At 51.1% G+C, this 26451-nt stretch overlaps 1 protein-coding gene across 1 annotated transcript; it reads left to right on the top strand.

The window, feature by feature from the left end:
• The first annotated feature begins 4388 nt into the window (after window positions 1-4388).
• CALY (calcyon neuron specific vesicular protein) lies at window positions 4389-23946 on the top strand. The gene is made up of 4 exons (XM_065408611.1): window positions 4389-4526; window positions 11666-11785; window positions 17310-17423; window positions 23743-23946. Exons 1-4 carry the CDS (start codon window positions 4389-4391, stop codon window positions 23944-23946), a joined length of 576 nt encoding a protein of 191 aa, XP_065264683.1.
• The last annotated feature ends 2505 nt before the right edge of the window (window positions 23947-26451 follow it).

The following is a 26451-nucleotide window of genomic DNA, read 5'->3' as shown; positions in this document are numbered from 1 at the left end:
TTCAAGATGTGGGCATACCATGGATTTATATAGAGGCAATATGACAGGGATATTTTCTGTCTTATTATCTTTCTTAACGATGCCCAACATTCTGTTCACTTTTTTGACTGCCGCTGCACATTAAGTGGATGTTTTCAGAGAACTATCCACACTGACTCCAAGATCTCTTTCTTGAGTGATAACAGCTAATTTAGACCGCATCATTTGGTATGTATAGTTGGAATTATGTTTTCCAATGTGCATTACTTTGCATTTATCAACATTGAATTTCATCTGCCATTTTGTTGCCCAGTCACCCAATTTTGAGAGATCCTTTTGTAGCTCTTCACAGTCTGCTTGGGACTTAACTATCTTGAGTAGTTTTGTATCATCTGCAAATTTTGCCACCTCACTGTTTACCCCTTTCTCCAGATCATTTATGAATATGTTGAATAGGACTGGGCCCAGTACAGACCCCTGGGGGACACCACCATTTACCTCTCTCCATTCTGAAAACTGACCATTTATTTCTACCCTTTGTTTCCTATCTTTTAACCAGTTACCAATCCAGCTACACCGACCCTCTCTGTGCCATACGTTAGAGCAGAGGTACAGGGCAGAAGGAGTCACTCGCTCATCATGCATCAGTCTGTAGAGATGGTGCAGAGGTTGTTTATAATTGTGGAGTACAGGAGAGGACTGAGGTTTATTACAAAGAAGGACTTGTAAACAGGACATCCAGCACTTTCCGACTCTACAGAGGATGTGTGGCTTGTCGAGTCACTGCTGAGCTTCATGGGTTGGAGTAGTTCTGGGTGCTGGATGTGACCCTGGATGCTAAATAGCCTTCCCACCTATGCCCTTGTCCCACCTTCCTGTCTTGCTGTATACCACAGCCAGCAGCTGGGATTCGTTATCTAACATCCCATACGGCCCTATAAGGAATCAGGGGGAAGGAGCATAAACAGATGAATGACTCTGCCTGGCACAAGCCGCTCTCTTTCTCCTGGAGTGGTATCTGATTCTGGACTGACCCTGTGACACTCCCCCAATCACCAAGAAGAAGAAAATGGACAGAAAGACAGGGAGGGCCGCTGGGACCCTGTGTCAGTGGAATGGGAGGGTTGGGGGCCCTGAGCGCTGCTCAGGCAGGAGGAATATATGGAAATCGCCTGTGAACAAATAACTGACAATAGCAATTATGGCAGGGCTCTGAACTGGGGGCTGTTCTGTGCCCCAACCGCCCCCCACCCTGATCTCTTAAGCCCTTCCCAGGGAGAGGGAGTGTTCTGTGGAAGTGAGGGCTGAGAGTGCATATTAGTGGTTTAAGGATGAACACTTTCTCAGGGACGTTACAATTATTCCCTAAACAAGAATCAGAAACTCTGAGCATTCAGATCTAATCTTAAATGTGAAAGAATCCCAGAAGGTCGGGAAATGTGCGGCGAAGGTGCTCAAACGGCCGTAACTGTGCCTTGCACTGGCCTTTGGTCCTCCTTTTTTTTTGTTCTTTTCTTATTTAAGCACTGAACCTATGACTGATGGTTTGTGCTATTGGAGGTGGGGGTGAACAGCTTTCATTTAGGGCTTTAAGAACTCATGGATGATGGCAGGCCACAGCCTGAAGCCAGGTGTAGCCTGGAAACGTTTGCCAGTATAGTAATGATGGTCTAGCTAGTCCGTATAGCTACATGGCAATACCCTCTCTAGTGTAGACAAGACCTGAGTTTGGAAAAGTCAGTTTCCAAAAAGACATGGGTGGGTGGAGGGTTGGATAATCAGCTGAATACGAGCACCCAGTCCAATGCTGTGACCAAAAGGGCTAATGCGATCTTTGGATGCATGAACAGGGGAATCTCAAGTAGGTGTAGCAAGGTTATTTTACCTCCATATTTGACACTGGTGCAACTGATGCTGGAATACAGTGTCCAGTTCTGGTGTCCACAATTCAAGAAGGATGTTGAAAAGTTGGAGAGGGTTCAGAGAAGAGCCACGAGAATGATTAAAGAATTAAAAAACCTGCCTTATAATGATAGACTCAAGGAGCTCAATCTATTTAGCTTAACAAAAAGGTTAGGGGTGTGCAATTACAGTCTATAAGTACCTACATGGGGAACAAATATTAATAATGGACTCCTCAATCTAACAGAGAAAGGTATAACGTGATCCAATGGCTGGAGGTTGGAGCTACACAAATTCAGACTGGAAATAAGGCGTACATTGTTAACAGTGAGTATAATTAACCATTGGAACAATGTACCAAGGGTCACGGTGGATTCTCTATCACTGGCAATTTTTAAATCAAGATTGGTTGTTTTTCTAAAAGATCTGTTCTAGGAATTGTTGTGGGGCAGTTCTCTGGCCTGTGTTATGCGGGAGGTCAGGCTAGATGGTCACAGTGGTCCCTTCTAGCCTTGGAATCTAGGAATAATTGTCCCATGATCCGGCCCCTCCCATCCTCATCTTCTCTTTGACACCTTTTGTCACCATGTCTCTAAGGTGTTTGCATCCTAGGGCTGAAAAAGTCAGGTGTTTTGAAAGAGCTCTTTGGGGCTGATCTTCAATCCCTTTGAGCTGCTCACATTTCTGAATGACGTCATAAAACCATGCTTGAAAATACAGCCGACACTTGCAAAGCAGAATGCCTAAAGTCAGGCTCCGAAGCCCACCGTTGCTTAGACCCATATCTAGGCATCTGGGGCCAGATTTTCAAAGAGTTCAGTATCTGACAGCTCCTATTTAAAGCACCTAAATGGAGCAGACAGATTTTTGAAAGTGACCAACCCTCAGAAGAGTATATGAAGAATAACAGGAGAGGCTGAGCAGCCTGCAAGCCTGGCCTCTGTATTTAAGTGCTGAAGAGCTTGTGCTTACTAGACTTTTGCATATCCCATGAACTGATTGCCAATTATCTCAAAATACTTAACATCTCTGTATGGGCTGGGTCTGATCTAGGGGCTTGGCACTGCCCTCAGAGCACCTGCTAAGCTCCTGCCGAAATCCATGGACTTCCCGTCCTGCCAACTTTGGGAATTTTGTCACAAGTCTTGCAGTAGTTGCTTTTCGTAAAGCCCCAGCTCCTGGAATCAGAGGAATCTCAGCTTTCATTTTTAAAAAAGTTTTAGCCCTTCTGATTGCGGAGGAAAGCATAACCCAGGTGTGTCCTAAGGGCAACAAAAAAAACCCCCAGCACTGACTATTAAACAAACCTCCTGATTTTAACCAGGTCTCCTGACTTTGGGACCTGACTGATGGGTTTTGAACACTTGGCCTTGGAGACACTGGCACATGCATACATGAGCCCTCGCTCCAGTCAGGTTGGTTCTAAGCTGTAGTTTGTCTCTGGCTAGTTCAGGCGAACTAGGAGCTGGGCTCAGGCTGTGCTGTGTGTGTTTTTATGGCTTTGAGAGAAATTTTGGGAGGCCTGGGCAGCTGACCAGTAGCACATTCATAAAGTTATGGCAGGAATCACCAGAGGTGCTGTTACATACAGCCTGCAATTTCCTGTTCGCTTGCCACCAGTGTTCAGTCTTGGAAGGAATGCTGTGTAGTCATTCCATCAGTGGTGCAGTTTCTTTGTAGGGGAGCTGTGCAAGCAGCAAGGGGTGGAGGGATTGCTCTGTCCCAGTCACTCCGACTAGACCTCTTCCGTGGGCCACGGTTGCTCCCCAGGCACTGGGCGTCGGTGTTGGACACTTGGCTAAGAGGCTGGGAAGGGGAGGCTGACGGTGGGTGGAGTCCTCTTACTGCTGTTTGGATATGCAATAGGGTGACCAGATAGGGACAGTCCCGATATTCTGGACTTTGTCATATATAGGCACCTATTAACCCCCACCACCGTCCTGATTTTTCACACTTGCTATCTGGTCACCCTAATATGCAAACAGCTGGCAACAGGCATGGTACAAAGTCCCCGATCCACCCAGCTCTGAACCTGGTGGCACTGGGTCCAAATCTGAACATGGGACCCCGCCTCTCTGTGGGAACACTGCGGGGGGCTGCATCTATAGCTGAGAGACTAGCTAGGAGCAAAGGAGTAGGGGGTGAGGGATGGGACAGTTTGATCCATTTCTCAGTGAAGGTAGTTGGAAGGGCTGCACAGTGGGATTTCCGGCGGGGAACAGCTTGCACAGCTCCCTTGGCTCAGTGACGGGGCCTCGCCAGCACCTCTCCAGGTAGTCCCAGCCATGGCCATCCCAGCGTGCAGCCAAAACCCCACCAGCCCCGTCTGGGGCTCTGGGACTCAGTTAGCTCAGAGCATTGTGGTGCTGTGCGGCTGTGCACAGAGGGACGCTGCCGTGATCACGGCCTGACAAAACGGGATTCTGGGTAACCCGCGGCTGTCTCTGGAAACCAAGCAACTGTCTGACCTATTGCCCCTCCCTCCCTCTCAGCAGCATTATCTGACCATGGTGAAACTGGGCAGCAATCTCTGTGAGAAGCCGGACAAGGAGCAGGGCACCGGCAGCGGTGATGACAGCTTCGACAACATCCCTTTGATAACGCCGCTGGACGTCAACCAGCTACAGCAGCCCTTCCCTGACAAGGTAATACCAGCGGTGCCCCTCGGTGGCCAACACCAAGTGCAAGTCCCCTCTGCCCCTGCTGGCCCCCTCACCCTGTCTGATGGGGCAGCAGTGGTGCTTTGCTGCTTCATTTGCCTCTCAGGAGCTATTAACCACTTTCCGGTTCTCCCGGGGCCCTGTGCTGTGTGTGAAACCAGCAGCCAAGCCCAGCATGCCCCCTGTTCCCACAATCCCACTGCTGGGGCTGGGTTTGCTCAAGGGGAATTGGACTGTGCCAGCTCGGATGTGCGCGGCCATGCCCCAACACGTTCAGGGGAACTCAACAATAGTCAGTGCGGCAGAATCCACCCTTGGGCCAGTGACAAAGGGGCCACGATTTCCTTCGTGAGTGAAAATTACCTCACACGATTTTTTTTCTGAAAAGGAAAAAAACAATGAAGTGAATAAAATTGAGTTTCTTCTGGATTCGGTTATGTGGGGGCGTGATTAGCCTGGGGCGCCTCACCTTTTCCCATAGTAGAGCCAGGCTCTCAGATGGTGTAAACTGGGCTCTTCGTGCCAGCTGGGGACCTGGCCCAGAATTGCTCTCTGGCCATGGTGTCTGTGCCTCTTTATTTGCTGGTTCGAGAACATGGACAGATGCTGTGCTTAGCCCGTAGCTAAGCTTTGAGACTAAAGCTAACGTTCAGAACTGACAGCACTCTGATAGCAGCTCCATCACCCCCTCACCACAGGCCCCTCGCTCTCCCAAGGTAGGGTCCTCCCCCTGGGGCTCACTGAGCAAAAACATGCCATCTGCATGCTAGCTAGTCAGTGTGTGCAAGCCAATGTGTGCAAATAGGTCTCTGGTTCTGTGCAACACTTTTGTTTCCCAGGAGTGAGGGATGGACATTTTTGCAGAAACGAGCCAATTCAGGGAAATCCAAACTTCTTTGTGAACAATTGGCAAACACAACACTGGGGTTGGGTTTGCTCAAGGGGAATTGGACTGTGCCAGCCGGGATGTGCGCAGCCATGCCCCAACACGTTCAGGGGAACTCAACAATAGTCAGTGCAGCAGAATCCACCCTTGGGCCAGTGATTCTCGTTTGCACTAAGGCCGCTATACGTTGCTGTGCCACTGTAAAGGGGTCTTACAGTGTGCACATGTACCCTGCCAGAGCAAGTGGTGGAAAGGAGCATTGGTGTGAATGAGACTCCGCCCCTATGTGTTTGCTGGGGCCTCTGTGGAGGGCTGGAGGACAAGGCTAGAATGAGGCAGGAAGCAGGAACAGGTGGAAAGGCAGGGCTCAGCAGTCAGGCAAGTAGGCAGGGTCCGTAGTAGCAGCTAGTCAAGATTCCTCTACTTGCTCAGACAACTTCCTGTGTCTCTTTCTGGTTTATATAGAGCTTCCCAGCCAATCAGTGGGGCTGGACATCTCCCCCAGTCAGGAGCTTTGTGGGTGGGGCCCTTTGTGAGGTAGAGCTTTACTGGCCCCCTTCTCCAGTCATTCAGGTGAACTGCTGGGTAGTGGCCATGGTTTGAATACTGTCTGGGGATGCCCGGGTTCGAGGCCTGCCATCCTTCACATCATCCCCTCTCTTAGGGCACCCTCTGGTGGGAGGGGTAGTTGGGAGTGGTGAGGGAATTGGTCCTGAATGTGGGTTGGAACATCCATGAGTGTCTGCCAGGAATGCATGTTAAATAGTCTTTGACCAGAATAAACCAGATGGGACTCAGCCTCCCTTATCGGCCTTATCAAAATGCTCATGCAGTTGGCTTTTTCCAACCAAAAAACATTGTCGGAAAAATTGCCAACTGGCTGTTGGCTGAGCACCCTCTGCCCGATGGCCAAAGTTGGGGCCCTTGGGTTGGGGACTTGGAGCTGCCGCATGTGATGCTGTCTCTGTCGTCTCTCTCCTTAAGCCCAATTTCTCAGCTCTGTGTTTTGGATGGACAGTCTTTGCTCCTCTCTGCTAACCTGGGGTCAGTCACTGGGGGGAGCGAGTGTCTCTGCATTTCAGTCTCCCCTGGCCCTGGCTCCTCCATCACTCCTCTCGCTTTGTGCTTTGTGGCGCCCATTCTCCGCTGCATCAGAGCAGCACTTGGACACAGCGGAGAGTGGGAGTGCAGAGAGCCAGCAGCAGCTTTCTGCCCCTTAGCTGCCCAGCCCTGGAGAAGGTTAGGCCAGACGGGACTTACTGTAATGTCACCAGAATAAGCCTGGGCCCACAACACCCTGGCCCATCCCCTCCTTCCATTGATGTGGGGAGAGGGTGTGGAAAGTGGCTATGCGATCAGAGAGTCCCCAACATGGGGAGCTCTGCTAGGAATTTCTAGCTGCTCCACGCTGCATAAGAGGCTGTATCAGACCAGAGAATCTGGCCCAGTGTCTCCAGTGTTCCACTTCTCCCTTGGCATGTGGTGAGAGTTTCGCTTGGCTTTGCGCACATCTCTGTTGGGGGTCCGATGCCAGGCTGCCGGTTGTGGGCAGGGAGCCATGGTTTGCTGTTGCCTTGTCTCTGTTGGTGCCAGTCATTCTTGTATTCGTCTCCAGTGTCACTGGTTCTGGAGATGGAGAGGAGGCGAGTTTTGGGGTGTGGCTGTACAGAAATGAATGAGGGCTTGCTCTGGAGTGAGCGTGTGGCTTTGGGTTGGGGGGTGTTTGCTGCTGGGGTGGTACCAAGGGGCTGGTGTCCTCGTGCGGTGTTGGTCAGGGGATCACAGCTGTTGTTACCGGGAATTCAGGGCACAGACTTTGTTGGCACAGTTGCTTTTGGGAGTTTTTCCTCAGTCAGGATGATCGGCCGTTACCACTGGGCCCAGACCTCACTCCTTATCGGAGAAGGAGTTGGGTGACGCTGCAGAAGGGCATTAACTGAGGGCTGTATTCATCCAGTGGTTTCTTTATGGCACAGGAGGTCTGTAGGGCTTCTCTGGCACTGCAGACTTTCTGTAACAGTGTCAGAGAAGCCCTACACTACAAAATTATGACGACCTAACTTATGTCAGATACAGCCACCACGGTTATTAAATCGCTTGTGTGTGTGCACATGCAGCTTCTTGGGTCAGCGGTGTGCATCCTCACCAGGAGTGCTTGTGTCGATTGCATTGTCAGCATGGGGCATTGTGGGAAGGCTGCAGGAGGCCAGTAACAGTTGATGTAAGCAACACAGCGTCTAAAGTGACACCGCGTCAACTGAATGACATCGACCGTGACTCCGTGCTGCTTGGAGAGGTGGCGTTACTAAATCGGCGTCGAGAGGCACTGACGTGGGTGGGAGCCAAATTGAAGTGAAGACACTTCCACAGCTAGGTCGATGCGAGGCAGCGTACGCCAACCTAACTGTGTAACGTAGACCAGGCCTCCATCTGTCTGGTGAAGCATGCCTGTAGCACACGTGTTCAGCTGCTGCTGGGTGCCTGCAGGCAGAGAGGACTTTGGTCAGGACATGGGGACCCTTCAGGGCTTGACTCTGAACTATTCTGGGGTTTATTTTCCAGGTTATCCCTCGTTGGCACATTCTCCTGTGCGCTGTCACAAAAGGACACTGGTGTAACTTGCTGGAGAGTGGGTGTGACAGGTCCCCACCGTGCTGATCCGCAGAGGCTATGTGCCTGTTACAGCCCCAGCTACACAGCCTTGTGCTTTTTGCCTGGGAGGTCCCCACTTCAATCCACAGGGTGCTGACTGTCACAACAGTAGGACCTCGTCACCAGCAACCTGCAGACACTGTGGCCCCAGTGCTCGGCTGCCTGGTGCCCCGAGAGAAGGGAGGGCAGAGTGTTCACCCCCAGTTCGCACTGGGGTTTGACCACATCAGGTGCAGGGAAGGCTTTGGGGCTGGTTTCTCAGCTCCACTCCATCCCATTTACATTGCTCCTGCAGAGCTTCGGGGACAGAAAACTGCCCTGAGCAGGCTATTCCCTTTGCACAGCGACTCCCTGGCAGGGGTGGACCTGGGTGTGCCGGACGTATCTCATTTCCTCTGGGCCTTCCCAGAAATAAGGCGCACGTTTTTAACAGCGAGGATAATTAACCATTAGATCAACTGACCAAGGGCCGTGGTGGATTCTCCATTGCTGTCAATTTTTAAATCAGGCTTGGATGTTTTCCTCCAAGATCTGCTCTAGGGGCAGGGCAGGTCTCTGGCCTGTGCTGCACAGGTGGTCAGACTAGATGATCACAGTGATCCCTTCTGGCCTTGGGATCTATGACGCTGTGAACATGAATCCCCTGGTTGTGACGCAGTGCCCAGGGCTGTCAGGGCTGTGCCTCTGCAAGCTAGCAATGGGCACGCTCCAGCCGCTGAGCCCTCCAAGCGTCCCCTGGAGTGTCCAGCCCCTGGTCCACTGGACACTCATAGTATTCACAGATACACTGCTCCCAAAGGAACAGTGACCCCAGCCTACACGTTGCATCCCAGATCACAGTTCCGCTTAACACACAGCACCTAGATCTGACTATCGTGAAAACAAGTACAAGTGTATTGAACAAGGTGTAGAGAGTCGAGCAGCAGCGAGCCAAAGTATTGGAAACAAATGGTTACATGTAAAATCAAATCAAAACACGCCTCTGGAGTTCAGATTGAATTAACAAGATGCTGTCCTATCTAATTCATTGTACTTCACGCAAAGTCTTTGCAGCATTTTCCAGCCAGGCTGGCTCTGAGCCCCACCCCCCTTTCCTAAGACGGAAGATGCTGAGGTTTGGCTCCTTGGCAAAGGATGCTGGCAGTACCTCAGTACTCCCAGTTACACCCCAAGAATCCATTGTCTTTGCTTGATAACAGGTCGCCTCCTGCTAGTTTTGCATTTTTCTGCAGCGTTCCTCTGGTAGGTTTTGCACTCTTTTGATTAGCATCAGGCTCAGTAATGCAGAGAGGCCTCCATTGTGATACATACAATGCACGGGACACACCTGACCAGCCAGAGAGATAAGTGTCGTCTGCCCCTGCCTGAACAGAATCTGTCCAAGCCCTGTCACTTCCTGGTGGCCTGCTTTTAATGTCGAGGCTTTAAGGACATAATTCCCACTATAAATACATAACTTCTTAACTATCCCATACGTGCATTTCACTATGACTAGGAGGACCAGTGGGCTACTGGCTCTCTGAAGAGACCTCACATGCCACTCTTGGTGAATTATTAGGGATGTATCTCACCCAGGGGATCCCTGTAAAGTTCCATGCCAGCTGGCATCAAGAGGCCCCTGGGTCCCTCTTGGTGTAGGGGTCATGTTGAGGGTGGGAGAGGCCTGGGGCCTTGTGCTCCAGTCACCACCAGCCAGTGGCATGGTCCCTAGGAGGCTGTTACCACAGCGTAAATAGAGCCCTGTGATTGCTCTAATTTATGCTGTGCTCCTGGCTACCCCTAGGGTAAAGGGGGATGGCTTAAAGCCGCCTTTGCTCCCTCCACTCCAGTTCTGAGCCAAGCACAGCTCAGCCAGACCTGAGGTTCTGGCCCCTTAAATTGTAGTTGTTTAGCAGGAGCCCAGGCAGATGAATCTGTTCCATGAGGGTCGGTCAGGCATCAGTGTACGTAGTGGAAAGAGCAGGGCTGAGGTTAGCTTCCTGACTGGTGTGCGTGGCTTGTGTTTGCACCATACCGTTCTGCATCGGTTCATGAATTTAATCAGCTCGTATGTTTTCACACAGATTCAATGTTTGTAGTGATTTAAGATTCAGGTTTCGGTGCCGGAATGACTCTCTCCTGCTGGAGCAGGGTGCTGTGTTGTAGTGAGCATATCCAGTGGCTCTCCCTGCTGGAGGGTTCCAATGTTTTCTTCATCTGTAGCAGCGTCTATGCAATCATTTTACCATTCAAAGCATGATCCTTCCTCACTGGCTGTGTGGCTGGGGATTGCCTGGCTGCTCTGCTGGGGACTCTGTGTTGCTGTAAGGTGCCTTGTGCCCTGGTGTGCGTTCAGAAAGGCCTTTTGGGTGCCCGGTTTTAGATGTGAATTGCTACCCCTCCACGCCATGGGCTGCAGTCATGGGTGTGAGGGACTCTGCCGGCAAATCATGGCCTGGGGGAATCCCTGCTCCCCACAGAACTACACCCCTTGCAGAGAAGGGGGGTAGGGCATTCAGTTGTTACTTCTGGTGCAGTGGTGCATCAACATCAAGAGATTGTACTCACAGCTGGCGGGCCCATTGTGTTCCCACTGGCGCCGCTCACTAACCATCCCTCTCCATTGATGATTTCCAGGTCATTCTCACTCAGCCGGCAAGTACAGAAAGGATGGTCCAAGATTGCACAGGTGACTAGTCACTCTGAGTGCCTCCCTTCTGGGGCCTGGAGATGCCTTGCAGAGACCCAATTTCCAGAGAGCTACTACTCAGAATTTGCTGAAAACCAGCCCCTCTGAAAGGGCCTCAAGTCAGGCTCCCCAAGTCATCTGTGACAATAATGACCATGGTTTCTGTCTCCTGCTAGCCCCAGTTCAGCCTGGCTCCTGATGGCCACGGTGTGTTTTCTCTGCACCACACACCATGTCTGCAGCCAAACACAGCTCGCACTGTGGAATCTGAATGCAGGCCGGCATTGGCAAACCCAGGGACCAGAATTTAGGCTCCTAAATCCACACCCAGTCATGTGAGTCAGAGATTGTCAGTGACACTGAATAACTGGCTCCTGCTGGTTTCATTCGGTAGGAGCAGGGGGTATGCAGCACCTCTGACAACCAGACTGCTTATGGAGTTAGGTGCCTAGCTTTAGGCATACATGTAGCAAATGGTGACCTGCCCTGCATTGCTGCATGAATCCGGCTGGAGGTCAGGTTGCTTTTTGGTTATTGGCCTCACTACCAAATGAGCAGGACTCTTGGGAGGCCACTTATTGCGGTGCCACTGGGAGCAGAACTCCCTTCAGAAATATGCTGAGCCCTCCTGGCATTGCCAGCAGCTCTGGGCTGGGGGGATTAGGGCAGGAGGAGGCTACGGGTGGCTCTCTCTTGGAATGAGCTTTGTTGCCTCACTACTTTTTCTGCCCTCGGCCCCCAAGCAGCTGTGATGATCCATTAGGAAAGCCCCAAACATGGTGTTGGTGAGTTGCTACTTGCGAGTGGCCCAGGCCCATTCCCCCAGTCTGCTCTGCTTTTTGCCTGTCTGAGCAGTTGTTCCATGCAACCTCGTCCGGCTGTATACAGGTCACCGCTCACGGATTCCTCTCCTCACAGGTGATTGTCAAGACCAGAACAGAGTACCAGCTCCAGCAGAAGAAGAAGAGAAAGTTACATGTCCCAGGAATTAAAAAGCTGAACATAAACCTATACGATGAAGTATCAGAGAAGGTCAAGGTAAAGCATTCTCCTGCCCCCCCCCCCCCCCGCCTCAGCAGGGATTGTGATTTGGGGGATTGTCTCTCACATTGACACTGAAACGGGAAAAGTGAATAATCCAGATTAACTCAGACCAGCCCTGTTTTAGACAGGAGAGGGGCCAGCGTGTCACCTCCCGCTCTCTGTCCTCAGAGGAGAAGCCAGCAGCCTGAAACTGGAGCAAGTCGATTTACATTTCTTACAGAACAGTGCATGGGCCGGTCTGTGCTCTCCACAGGCAGGAGGCTGGTGGAGATCCCACCTCCCTCATGGGCAGTGTGAGGGGGAAAGGGCAGAAGAGAAGGAGGGACAAGGGGGGGCCTGAGGCTGTAGAAAGGTCTGTGCCTGGGGCTGCTTCCTCTGCTGGAGAGCGGAAAGGGTTAACAGTCCTACAGACAGGCCAGGAGGAGGTGGCTAGCATGAGATTCCCTGGGGATGGCCAGGAGGCCCTGGTGCTGACCAGCCCCCCAGGCAGTCACTGCAGTGAGTGTGTCAGGAAGGTGCCCTAGTCCAACAGCACAGGTGGAGTAGGGGGGAACAGGATCTGGTTTTCTTCAGGAGAAGCCACCCCTCTGCATCCCACGGAGGCTCAGGTGGCAATGGAAGAGGGAGAGGGAAATGGGGCCTGCTGGGAAAGGGCTTGTTCGGGGGGCAGCGGGGGAGTGGGGCTGTGGGTGAGGGGCAGACTCAGACAAGCTGGGTTTGAATTTTCAGTGCTTGGCCGAACCAAGGGCCAAAGCTGGGGTGTTTACCCATCCCTTGTGCCCCTCTACCTTGGGGTCCCTGGGCATATGGCAGTGCCATGAGCCCAGAGGTGAAAGTAAGCCGGTACGCCCCGGTATGGCATACCGGCAAGAGCCGGTGCGCCGTACCGGGGCAGCCCGGCTTCCCCAGGCAGCAATTTAAAGGGCCTGGGGCTCCCAGCAGCGGCTGGAGTCCCAGGCCCTTTAAATTGCCGCTGGAGCCCTGGGGTAGCGGCAGCGGGGCTCCGGGGGTTATTTAAAGGGCTGGGCTCCCGCTGCCTCTACTGCCCTGGGCCCTTTAAATAGCCGCCGGAGCCCTGCCACTACCCCAGGGCTCCGGGGGCTATTTAAAGGGCCGGAGCGGTAGAAGTATTTAAAGCCCTTTAAATAGACCCTGGAGCCCCGCTGCCGGAGCCCCCAGCTGCCACTGCTACCCCAGCGGGGGAGGGGGAGGGCACTTACTGGTACAGGGCGGGCCGGGGCTGGCTCTGACCCCCCCCATCCCCGCCCCTTCTGTCCGAGGCCCTGCCCCTTCTGGGGGCCAGACCTGGCCCCAACCCAGCCCCGTACTGGTAAGTCCCTATTTCTACTTTCACCCCTGCATGAGCCTGGACACCGTGGGTCCCTGTAGTTCATTCACCTTAGGCTCAGAGGAGAGGCAGGATGGAGCCCGGGGACGAGGGGTTTGTAGCCATTTCAGCACAGGGGTGTGGCTATTTGTTCACTGCTGCTGTTCCCGCCCCACAGGCTCACACACCCCCTGGCTCTGATATGCACTTGGCAGGGGCGTCTGCAGTGAACACCATGTGGACTGGGCAGTGACAGCAGACTCCCTTCCACATGGCTAACATGGATTGACATAATATACTCCCTATGAGCCGGTCTTACTGCTACTGGGTTAACTGGCTGTCCAGTGACTTCTGCCTCCAGAGATGCAGATTGTTTGGGGGGCCCAGGCCAAACGTTGTGCAGTGTCCTGGTTTTCCTGGTGCGCTTTGTCTCCAGTCCCTTGAGAAGTCACACTGGCTGTTTCTTGTCCCTCTGAATTTCCAGGGTGATTGTCCTTAGCTGCACGTTCTTTAGGGCCCGTTTTAGGACTTGCCAGTCTTACCTCGCACTCCTGAATTTCGATCCTTCTCATTGCACGTAGAGATCTCTGGGGGCCATATTCTGCCCTCCCTATTCACACTGAGTAGCCCGTGACTCAGGGAAAATCTGACCTTAACTTTCTTCATCCCCCCACATGTGCTTTGTGGACACTTGAAACCCTTGAGCTTATGCCGTGTCAGACTGTATAAGGGCAATAACATTCCCGGTAGGGTACAAGAGATACACACACTCAGGCATGGCATTAACCAGACGAGATGGGTCAGGAAGACACCCCCACCCAGGAAGACACCACCCCCAGGCAGCTTATTCCAGACATGCCCATTATGTTTTCTTGCCCCTCCCTCTGCAGCCTCTGGTTCTGACTATTGTTGGGTACCAGACCCTGGGCTGTTGGTCCGGTGTGCTGAGGCCATAGCCACATCCGCACCCCTACAAACACAGCCTGGTTTTCAGTCCAGTCTCAACCTGACCTCCTCTTTGACAGCCATGGGTTAGTTCCTGCAGTGACTTGCGGCCAGGGGTGATTAAAGCTGTTAGGTGCATCTAGCTGTCTCTTTGCATCCACAAACTGAGAGCCCAGTCTGAAAACCAGGCTCCTGATGCATTTCCTTTGCCCCCACCCCCTACTCAGATTCCACCTCATATCTTCTGAGGGGGAAAAAAAAGAAAAGAAAAAGAGAACGAGCTAATGGGTCTCTAAAGCAGCTTCATCTAATCTGGGAGTGAACCCACTAATGTGCATAAATGTAGGGTGATTGCACAGCATCTCTGCAAAGCCGAGTTAAGGTTGTTTGGATGCTTTTTCATATCCTATTACAATGGTAGGATTTCTGTTAAGTTAAACTTTCCCTCTGAATTTCCTGGGTTTATAACACTTATTTGGGGGATAATTGCACCATCCCTATAATGTTTTTACCCTAAATTACTGATGTACTCTTAGACTTAACTCCATCTTGGGGTATCTTTTGCTCTGCAAAAAATCACAACAATTAGATACAACATCATCAATAACTGTGTTTAATTATAACCTAATTTCTTCAAATGGAGCCTAGGCACTGGATTTCAGTGAGTTTTACCTACATGGGAAGTCTGAAGAGGCTGGTCTGTTCCAATAAGGCCATTTGGGACAAGAACATGTCAGATGCAGTATGCTCCATTTCCTAAAGGACTCATTTGTAGTTTAACTTCTAAACTAATGAATGGGTACACTTGTAAATTCCCAGGCAATCCGTTCAATACTCAAAGGCTGAGCGCTGAGGATATGGTGTGCTCTTCCAAAGAGGATGTGTCCCTGGTATGAGCGCAAATCTTAACTCTGGTGTCCTCACCATCTCCCTGGTGTACTGGTGTATTCTGTCCATTGGCCTGGTCCCAGGGGCCCAGTTCTTCCCCAGGGTCCCGGGGGATATGGAAAACTCCCTCTGGCATTACAAAAACCAGGACCATGACCTAGTCCCTCTTCCCCTTCTCTTTGATAAGTCATGTACCTGAGTGCAGCATGTGCTGGTAGTGGGGAATTCCTGCTTCCCACAGAGCTCTGCAACACATGTCAGCATCAAGGTGAAATAAACGGCCATGGGATCCATGTAGCACTCACCTAGCATTACCTAGGAATCACAATGAAGGGAGTGGGTTGCCTGGCCGCTCCCTGGAGAAACAGAAGGGGCTGGGTTAGAATCCATCGGGTCTGCCGGAGAAGCTGTTTCTAAGAGAGGAGCTGGGTCTATTGGGGGGGGGGAGCCAAAGTCTTCTTCAGAAGCTGTGTGACCCTCATAAAGTTTCCCCTGGCTCTGAGCTCCAGCTGTGAGTTCCTCATACGTCTGGGAGCTGCAGCACATCCCCACTCGGAGCAGGGGCTGGGGGTCGGTCCCAGAGCTGGGTGAAAATTTCCAGCCAGAATTATTTTACTGAAAAAGGCAGATTTAGATCAACTGAGACATTCTGTGAATTTGTGTTGAATTCACTGAATTGTTTTAATAAATAAAAATCCCCCCAAATAAAATGTTTCCTTTTGAAACGACTTCTCATTTTGAAACGGATTTCAATTTTATTTTGAAAAAAAAATTGAAAAAGATTAAAGCTCTAAAAATGAAACAAAACATTTAGTTGGACTCAAAAACCATATTTTTTTTGAACATTTTGGTTAGGGCAGCGAACTGGAAAATCAGGTGCCTCTGACTGTGCCCCCATCTACACTGTACAACCCCTGTGGGATCAGGGAGTTTGAACTGGTGCGGGTGATGGAGAGGCCAGAGGCTGAGCCACCCACAGAGGCTGGCTCTGCATAAGTGGCACAATCTGGAATGGGCAGAGATGACCCAAGAGATCCCTGTCTTCGCTGTCTGACTCACACCAGGGCCCTGGTGCTTTAATGCAGCTGTAAATAGCAGCTCTCACACTATGAGTCACAGCCAAAAATAGAACTTCAGAACCAACAAGCCAGCCCCCCCCAGGAAGCTTTCTGTTGGAGGAAGCAGGGAAAGCTCTTTGCAGCCACTGGGTATAAGACAAATAACATCAGACCTTGCGCCACCCAGAGCCAGCCAGGCAAGTTCTGGAAGTGAAAATGAGCCTTCCCTTGCTGACTTTCTTTTTTCGTATCCATGCAGACTGGGTGCCTGGCCTTAGCCGGTGTGCCTGAGGTGGGCACCGTGACACTGCCCATGCTCGGCAGCACCAGCGGGCATTTCCATCCCACGCTATGGAAGGAGAAGCGGCTTTATTGAGTGATTTATAAATGATGTCACACACGTTCTGTCCTGGGGCCTGTTTTTCTCCCACCAGGGTATGAGTTATTGCCAGTGACATCACTCTATCTACTTATCTTGGGCCTACAAATATTCCCCGCCCCACGGCTGCAGCTGCAATGGCCATCTGCTTCCCTCTGGAATCCATAGAGTCATAGAGGCCAGAAGGGACAGTTCCAACCATCCAGTCTGTCCTCCTGCCCACCACAGGCTAGCGAGCCCCCCACCCACCAGTGACTCCTGCAGGCTGCCCAGAACATGCAGTGGAGTTAGAGCAAATCCCTTAGAAAGAGACATTCTTTCCAGACTCCAAGTGACGGAGAACCCTCCATGTCTCTTGGTGAGCTGTTCCAGGGGCTAACTAACCTCCATTTAAAATGTGCACCTTATTTCAAGTTTGTCCAGCATTAGCTTCCACCCACTGGATCTTGTTCTGCCCTTTTCTGCAAGATTAAACAACCCTCTATTATTGGAAATTTCTGCCCCAAGGAGATGCTTGTAGACCATGATCAAGTCACTTCTTAACCTTCTCCTAGATAAATGAAACAGACTGAGTTTCTTTAGTCTCTCACCGCAAGGCAGGTTTCCAGACCTGAATCATTCATATCGCTCTCTTCCAAATCCTTTCCAGTTGGTCCAGTTGATTAGAAATGCAGACACCAGATCTGGACGTGGTATCCAGTGATGGTCCTACCAGTGCCATATACAGAGGTAACACCGCCCCTCTCATTGTAAGGTCTGTGTGGACACCTGACCTGGATATGGTGACGGTCTCATCAAGGCAGGGTACCCTCTCTCATTGTTTGTCGATGTCTTCAGGTTTGGGGATTTTTGCGAAAAATACACAAAACATCTTCATCTGGGCTCATGCCAGTTGTTCTGTTTTGTTCCCTTTCCTTCCAGCTGACGGGGTTGATTCTCATCACGATGGCCTTCCTGGCCTGCCTGCTCATGCTGGTCATGTACAAGGCACTGTGGTATGACCAGCTGAGCTGCCCAGAGGGCTTTGTGTTTAAGGTAAGATGACCCCTGTCTCCCTCTGGCCTGTCTCGGTTATCGCCTTACTCATGGTGGTGCTGGGAAAGGAAGGACGCTGCCATCTCCTCAGTGTCAAATGTTTGCATTATGCTGTGCCCTGGCTCGCGTATGGGCCCCGATCTTGCCTGGTGCTGAGGGCCCTCAGCTGTCCATGCTCTCGGCTTTGGAGGATGAGCTCCCTTTGGGACTGTTGGGATGTTGTGCTTTTGAGAAGGTCAATTGCTGAACCCTGACACTGGCCTGTATCGCCCAGTAAGTGTCTTGTAAGTGATGTTCACATGGAGGTGGAGATGAGTGTGGGTGAACGGTATAACCAGCTGATCACAGCCGCTGGCTGTGTTCTTTCTTCAGACACCCCATGTCCGCAGGGATCCTCCGGGGGGACCCCAGCAAGCATCACACCTGCAGAGCGAAATGCCTGCTCCTCTTGACTGGGGCAAAGTGTCCTATGAGTGATGTGAAGGAGAGATCTGCTGATTCGATCTACCCAGTGGTACAACCATAGGGATGGCTGTAGCAATTTGCCTACCTTCCTCTGATACTGCGATGCCCAGAACTGAACTTGGTGCTCTTGTGCTGTAGAAGAGGGGAATTGTCAGTCAGTCTGTCTATCCCCAGGGAATCTGAATCAGCTCCCTCTTCTGACTTGATGCCCTTTTGTATGCGGCCCAAAACGTAGGGGCTGTTTTACTGCTTTGTTTGGCAGCTTGCTGGGGCTGTGCTTTCCAGCACACTTCTAGCTCCTCCCCCCAGGGCTTTTTGCCAAGCATGTGCCTTACACGGAGTACTTGTGTATCACTGATTAGCTTGCATTTGCCCAGGATCAGTCCAGTGTGTTATTTCTCACCCTTGGCAGTGCTCTGGCTACGTGAGCCGTTTGCACACCATTGTTGTACATGCCCAGACTGGCCTCCAGCTGGCGCCCCTGCTGGGTGATTTCAGAGCGCAATGCAGAGATGCAGGATGCCACTAAGAATGGCCCTTTCCCAGTGGAAACACATTTACTGCTTTGGAAAAAGAAACCCCTGTGTCTGTGCCCCAAGCAGCAGAAACCAAGTGGGTGGCTTCATGGGATGGAATATCCCCCCATCTTCAGGCTGGCAGGCTGTGACTGCTGGGCAGCCGAGGCACAAAGGGGGGGCACTCCAGGGTGTGTTCTTGGAGCAGAACTCTCCTTGCGCCTCCTCCCGGTGAGCCTTGACTCCTGTAATTGGCCTGTGTGTATGAGGAGGGCTGAATATCAGAGGGATGCAGCCTGCCATGTCGGGCTGGGGGGCAGGTGGTAAGGAGAGACCATGCCAAGGGCCCAATTCAGTGCAGGGTTTTTTGCCAATGGAAGCTGGTGCTGACCCAGTGGGAGGAGCCCATCTGGAGGAAAGTTTACAAGGAGGGGACAGCAGTGGCACAAGGTGCCAGCAACTCCTGCCCTGCCAGGGGCCCATGCCCACCCCCAATGCTGCTGCCTGCAAAGGAGCATGGTCAAGGGAGCTGGGGTAGGCCTTGTCAGAAATCTTTTTTGATGGAAAATTGGGGTTTTGATGGAATGAAATATTTCATGGGAAGTGCCTGGTTTCCACGGAATGGTCCAAAAACGGGCAGCCTGAAAACCAAAATATTTCCATTGTGAGGCGGTGCCACGTGGGCATTGTAGTTTGGGTGCCTCTAACTCCCCATTCTCCTCTCCGGCCAGGCCACATTTCCCTAAGTGAGGGGTGTAACGGTCGAGGGGTTCCACCGCTGCTGATACTCTGTGTGTGGGGGGCGGCACATGGTCGCGCCGTGAAGAGAGCACTGTGAAGCTGTGATGAACTGTGGTGTGAGTCACCCAAATACACATGCTTCCCGCCTCTCTTGCTGATCACTGTAACCCACCAGCCAGTGCATTCACTTCATGTCCCTCTCCATGCCCAGTCCACACAGGTTATGAGTCTGTGACAATCCGGGCCTGCGGCGTCTAGCTTCTCAGCCCAGGCTACAAAGACTCGTGTTTAGGGGCGGTGCAGTAGGCAGCCAGGCAAGTGTAATGCAGGGCAACCTGCTGCTGCAGCCTCCCCTGGTGGTACCTAATTCTGGGAAGTCAAGGAGAGGCAGGGAGTGTTTTGGGGAGTGAGTAAAGGCACAGAGGGTGCCACAGCAGATGACACTAAGCTGGGGGGAGAGAACCGATGTGGACAAATTGGAGAGAGTGCAGCGGAGGGCAATGAAAATGATTAGAGGCCTGGGGCACATGACTTACGAGGAGAGGCTGAGGGAACTGGGGTTATTTAGTCTGGAGAAGAGTGGGGGGGGGGGGAGGGATTTGATAGCAGCCTTCAATTACCTGAAAGGGGGAGGGGGTTCCAAGGAGGATGGAGCTCAGATGTTCTCAGTGGTGGCAGATGACAGAACAGGGAGCAATGGTCTCAAGTTGCAGTAGGGGAGGTCTAGGTTAGATATTAGGAAACACTATTTCACTAGGAGGGTGGTGAAGCACTGGAATGGGTTACCTAGGGAGGTGGTAGAATCTCCTTCCTTAGAGGTTTTTAAGGCCCGGCTTGACAAAGCCCTGGCTGGGATGATTTAGTTGGTGTTGGTCCTGCTTTGAGCAGGGGATTGGACTAGATGACTTCCTGAGGTCTCTTCCAATCCTAATATTCTATGATCCCTCCAGCTGACCGCTAAACACGAAGCACTTCTCTCTCAGTAACTTTCCAATGGGATACAGTGTTATAGACACAGAACTGAATGAGACATGTCATTCAGCTGCTCACACCCTTCCGGAGAGTCGACCTAGAAGCAGTCTCAGCACCATAGCTTCTCCCTCTGATTCTCAGGCAGAGGCAGCTCCCCTTCTCCTTGATTCTGGGGACAGCTCAGCTACACCAAAGCTGGATAAAAAAAGTGTGAAATTAGCAAACAAAAACGACATTCAGTGGCAGTTAATGTTGCATTAGGACTTGTCACTAACCCAAACCCTTTAAATGTGACCTCATATCAATTATGACCAAATCAGCCCATCTGACTGCCACACATGCCATGCATTTGGGAACATATTCTGTCTTAACACAGCTGAGATCACTGGTAAGGTTTTGTGTTAGATGCAAGTTTGATGCTGTTGGGGCATGTGTTGCTTTTGGGTATTGGCTGGAGATGGAAGTGAGCTCTGTGGTGCGTTGGAGGGTGCTATTGAAGATGTAGACAATACAAAGGTGACAAGGATTGCAGGAATCTTTCCACTTAACTGCTTATTTCCAAGCTTTTAAGTTTTTGGACAGATGGGATGTGTCCTGCATCAACCTGAACTGTCACTAAACGTAGATTTTGTTTGTTAACATGTATTATATGTTACACACACCGATGCACAGACAGACACACACAAGTTAAAAGAAAATTAAGGTTGCAAAGCCAAGCACTCAAAAGTTAGGAAATGCCAGAATTAAGACTGCCTGTACAACCTTAACTCTGCCCCTTTGTGTGTATGCATTCTGATACAGTTTGTAATGATGTGATCACAGACTATTTTTTCCACAGGAGGTACTGGGGAGATGTGAGGGGATGGAGCATGCTCAGTGAGGGCAGAACCTTTGGAGAGTTTACTGCTAACATCTATGAAGTTTCTATGGAGCATGTGTCAAATGCGATTTTTCCAATGGCTTATAACTTGGCCAAATTTAAAAAAGAATTTGCTAATCTGGGCAAAGCAATGTATTTCCCCTCCCTTTGTTCTCTGAAACAGCTGAACTGTTTTGACTGAAATTTCCCCCTCAAAATCAGCCTGAGCCAAACACCTGGCAGGGGAAATGTCGGGCCTGCTTGGCCAGCGTGTTGGGAAGAGTGGGGGCTGTTGGTTTGTTGTGATGCTTCCCCAGCAACAGGCTCAGGGAGCAGTGGCGGGGGCAGGCTGTATTGGGCGCTCCATCAGAACAGCACAGACAGGCCTGTTGGAAGGCTAGCCAGCCTGTTGAGGAGTGAACAAGGGCAGACCCCAGCTCAGTGTCTAGCCCCCTGTGGAGTCCCAAGGGTCAGAACTTGGGAGGGATAGCTCAGTGGTTTGAGCATTGGCCTGCTAAACCCAGGGTTGTAAGTTCAATCCTTGAGGGGGCCACTTAGGGATCTGGGGCAAAATCAGTACTTGGTCCTGCTAGTGAAGGCGGGGGGCTGGACTCGATGACCTTTTAGGGTCCCTTCCAGTTCTAGGAAATAGGATATCTCCATATTTAAAAAAAAAAAAAAAAAAAAACAACTCTGAGGGGGCATCTAGCCCACAGATTCCTCCTGTATAGTGTGCCATGCAAGACCCACAGAACTTGGGGAGATGCAGGAGTTCCTGGCCCCAAAAGCTGCCCTGGACTCAGTGGGGCCAGGATTTCAGCCCTGGGGTCTTTTGGGGGACTTTTCTGCCCCCAGCAGTTTTTGTGTGGGGATCCCTGCCTAACTCCAGCAGGTCCTGTGGGACGCCAGTGGGCTGCCCAGTTCTGCTAGGCCAGACTGTGAAGACTGCAAGGTGCCAGCAATGGCCCCCTTCCCCCACACTCCTCCACTTGACCAACACTGACAGCATAGACCATCTTCTCACGGGTCCCTGAGCACAGGGTGTCCATCCTCTCTGAGGGCTTCAGAAAAGGGGCAAAGGAGGGAAGGTGCACTGAGCTAGGAGCCCATGAGTTCAAACGTCACCAATTCCACTCACTGCTGTTAATATTTGTGTGAATGTCACAGCCCTGATTATTGGCCAGTGCCGGGTGCCTCGGCTGCAGTGAACAATCATATGCCTGTTACAAACAAAGGAATTGAGAGGTGCTGGAGAGGCTCCCCCCCATGTGCCAGCACTGCTGGGGCAGAGGTGAGGCAGAAGGCACTCCGTCCTTTCTTCGCCCTATAGCCCCCCTACCCTTCCCCCATCTACCTCCCAGACCATGTTGCCTCTCACGCTGACACCGTTGAAGCTAATAGTCTAGGTTTACCCCACGCAGGCAGGATTTGGCCCATCTAGCACATTAAGGACATCTGAGGCCTCTCCCCAATAGGATAAAAGGCAAGTTTTAAAGACACGCTCCCTAGTAGACTTGAACTAATATGTTCTCAAACTCTAGGGCAGCCGGGGCAGGCTGCAGGCTGTTAGCTGGTCAAGGTGAGCCCTAGTGGGGAGACACCAGCAGACATGGGTTAAAATCAGGGTCGGCTCCAGTCACCAGTGGAGGAAGAGGCGGCATTCCGTCCATTCTTGGGGCGGCACAGTCCGGGCAGCTTTTTTTTTGCTTGGGGTGGCAAAAATGGTAGAGCCGGCTCTGGTTAAAATACAATCTGTCCTGCCTGCATGAGGATTTGAAGGGTTTGTTCAAAGGGGCTAGCTGCCGTGTTTAAGCATACTCTAGCTGTTCTAGCATGGAAAGGTCCTATCTGATGTAGGACAGCAGCCGGGATCCTGCTACTAAATCACTGAGAGGCTTTTGAAATTCCCCATCCTGCACCTTCCCAGGGCAGGGCCCAGCCTTTCTCTTGTCCTAACTCCTGTGCGTGCTTCCTGTGGGGAGAGCGGCTCAATGAGACTGGGGAACATGTCAGAAGCTGGAACCAGCTCTGCGTGAGATGTTTGCCATTAAACCCCAAACTCAGGGGAAATCACCTGGCTTCCAGGAATTTGGGATGGTCAAAAATGCTCAGTTGAAATGATTTTTGAGAGAAAATGGGGGTTTGGGCTTTTCATGAAAAGTGCCTGTTTTCTGTGGAAAAACCAGATACTCCCAAAATGAATATTTCAATCTGGGGATCCTGATGCATGACCTCATGGGAGTTGTAGGTCAGATGCCTCAGGTCCCGACTGCTTCATGTCCTCTATGGGCCGGGCTCCCTGACCAAATGATATCTCCCATAATGCAACACAGCCATGAACTCCCATGATGTGGCTGTCTCCCAGCACCAAGAGGAGGAGCATGGGGGATGTAGGCAGGCCAGGGAACCCAGCATATATAAGAGAATGGTCACTGAGTCAGAAGTCGAAGCCCATCCACCCTGTTTCCCAGCTCGGACAATTAGACAGGGAGCAGAATTCTGCTTCCTGATGCGAATCCAGAGGAACCCGTGTTGCCAGGGGAGTTATGCCAGTGTAAAGAGATGCCGCCCCAGGGAGTGGATCAGCAGGCACTACAGGGGGTCGGGTTATCTGCATCCTTTCTCTTGCCGCATGGAAGAGCATGACCCAGCACAGTTATTGGTTACAAGGGAGCTTGGGGCCCAGCCAGCGTCCCTGCTCCCTCTGCTTTCTAACCAAGGCCTGCAGGTCTCTTTTGCTCATGGTGTTTTCTGTTCTTTTCCCCAGCACAAGCACTGCACTCCCGCCGCGCTGGAGATGTACTATTCAGAGCAGGAAGTGGGACCCCAAGGAAGTCTCTACACGGCCATTAACCACTTAAATCAAGGCAAGAAAACCGTCCCTGACCTGCCTTCCCCTTGGTTACCGGTCATTAATGCCTTGAAGAAAGCTGAGAAAGGCAAAGAGGATCCGGCTGGCATTCAGCAGTAAGGGACAGGAGCCAGACACACCTGGACTGTGGTTCCAGGAGTGCGTGTATTAACTTCAAGGAGAGTATTAATCCATTCAAAGCTAGTTTTGTTCCCAAATCAACCAACAAAAAGACAATGCTGAAAGGGCGCCTAGGGCAGGAACAAATTGTTTTCTTTCTGGCACAGAGAAGAGATTTTGCTCCATTCTGAGAGATGCCCCTCCCCCAATCTCTTGAGCATAAAAACGTTGTCCGAATGGTTATTCTTTGCTTTTCTTTATTTCTGTATTTATAATGGGGACTGCCGGGGGAATCTGTCGGCATGGCGGCCGAGTAGCCATTAGAACGCCATGCCACGCCAAGGCTGAGATAGTGTTTTTCTGCACCTCCATGGATAATTTGAGATGGACTGAAGTAATACTCTTCTTCGTGCTATACAGGGGTTAGCTTTCGTCTGCACACATTGCATTAACCCCAGAAGGACCTTTCGGTCCCTGTCCAGTAGTGTTTCGTTAATGGTTTTTCGACACGGTGGTTGCTGAGTGCCCATGACCTTCTTCATGTCAGGAGGGAAGAAAATAGGCTATGGGCAGACCACAAAAATAGCAACCTTTTAGAGCAGCTAAGTGCTTCAGTGTTGCTATCCAGTGCTGTATGGAGGCAAATGTTAACACGCATTGCACTTTAATTTGAGTAAGCTTTTAAATGTCATTTATGCTTCGCTAGTCTCAGTTGCAATTTGATTGCTAATTACCAGGCTAAATCTGACACTATTTAATTACATTGCTGCTGGCTAGGGTACCTTTTTTGTTTGGTCATTAACACATCTTCAAGTCTGTAGGATCTGGTTGGTGTGAAATCACTGTGCCACTCTCGTTTGCACCGTGTGTTTGTGTGTGTGTGTGTACTGCTTTTAGGCCCTCGTTGTGGAACATCACTGGCGATTTTACACCACTTTGTATATTTTTATAGAGATTGTGATTTGTCACCTTGCAGCAAAGCACTTCCAAGTGTCTCCAAGTGCCAAAATGAATGTGGTGATCAGCAGCTTTTCTGTAAGTAAAAATAAATGTACATCTTCACCATGGCTTATTCATTCTTCTCCCGGTTGTAATTGGTTTTGGGGTTTTTTTTGAGTCTTTCTTTGCAAGGGCTCAGCAATGCTGACAGCTGTGCCAAGTCCAGCCACCTAACACGGAAGTGTAAAAAGTGATAATCAAATTCACCGTCACTGGAGCACGGTCCTGCGTCAGGAGCCCAGTGCAGTCATTGCTCCGGCATTGGGAAAGTGCCATGGAATTTAATAGCTTTAGAGCGTCCTAGATGTTAAGGCCAGATGGGACCATTCTAATCACTCAGACTGACCGCCTGTATAGCACAGGGCAGAGAGCCTCACCCAGCGACTCTTGCAGCCAGCCCAGAACTCCTGGTTGAGCTAGGGCATGTCTGATTTCAAGGAATGCCCCACACAATTGGCCTCCCTGTTGAAACATCTGTGCTGTTAAATATTTCATTTGCATCCACAGCTCTAAGCTCGCCCCCAGGATCTTGGTTTTGGGTTCGATGCAAATCTGAAAAGGCCCAATTTTGCTCATTTGGAGTCTGAACCCAGACTCTGTCCAGACTGAGCCTCAAAATCGGAGCCCAAACCTTGGCCTTGACCTAATCTAGATTCAAACACGTCCTTACTCCCTTTCTGCTGTGGGAGTTGCTTGTAAAACAGAGTGGTTGGGAAAAGGCCCAAAGAGAACCAACCTCCCCAGCCTTTCCCCAATAGCAACAGGCTCTTGGCACCTCTGGGGCTGCCGGGCGCCATAGAGAAAGTTTACAATGCTGCAGGGCTGTCAAGGTTTTTCAGTGTGTGCCGCCATGTTGGCTGTCTCTCTCTCTCTCACTAACGTCTGGCTTCGTTCGTTATTATCCACATTTGGCACTAGGACAAAAGTCACCCGTGACTGTGACACACTCCTGGCTCTGATGCTGCACAGCACTGTACAAAGGAGCCCAGTATTGTCACCCTGTTTCACAGAGAGGGGATGTGGCAGAGTTAGAACTCGAGCCCACGTCTCCTGCCTTAGCCACTGGCCCATATGCTGCCTGTGGTGTTTGGCTGTTCCCTGGAGCAATGGAGAACCCCTAGCTCCATGGCGCTGACTCATGTAACAGCTAATGCAATAACATGAGACCTTTCCAGTCATCAGTGTGCCCTCTCGGGCCTAGTACAGTACGGCAGGGAAAGAACAAACACTCCCTCAGCCAGCCGCTAAAGTCACTTCCTGCACCTTTGGAGTTTGTCGGTGAGTTCCTCGTCTGGTTTTCTTCCTTTGCCAAAGACGACAGACCAATCCAATTGCAATCTCTCCCCATGCGCAAACGGAAAGGCTTTGAGCTGTACTTGGCAGAGAGACTTTCCGAGTCTTGGTAAAAGAGCCCAGCTTCTTGAATCCGCTTTTGATTTTGCATGTTTTAATTGGTCCCTCCATATGGTAACCCAGAAGAGAGTCCCTCATCACCTTCCCCTGGGC

The sequence above is a fragment of the Emys orbicularis genome, chromosome 7 (genome assembly GCF_028017835.1).
Source record: "Emys orbicularis isolate rEmyOrb1 chromosome 7, rEmyOrb1.hap1, whole genome shotgun sequence".
In the NCBI taxonomy this organism is placed as follows: Eukaryota; Metazoa; Chordata; order Testudines; family Emydidae; genus Emys; species Emys orbicularis.
The sequence above is the reverse complement of the archived record's forward strand: the minus strand, read 5'-3'. Positions and strand labels throughout refer to the sequence as shown.

Excerpts from the sequence above, each read along its gene's own strand:
- CALY (XM_065408611.1), top strand. The coding sequence starts at position 4,389 with ATGGTGAAACTGGGCAGCAATCTCTGTGAGAAGCCGGACAAGGAGCAG. Across the intron at positions 4,527-11,665 it reads AGCAGCCCTTCCCTGACAAG|GTGATTGTCAAGACCAGAAC; the intron begins GTAATACCAGCG and ends CTCTCCTCACAG. Across the intron at positions 11,786-17,309 it reads AAGTATCAGAGAAGGTCAAG|CTGACGGGGTTGATTCTCAT; the intron begins GTAAAGCATTCT and ends CTTTCCTTCCAG.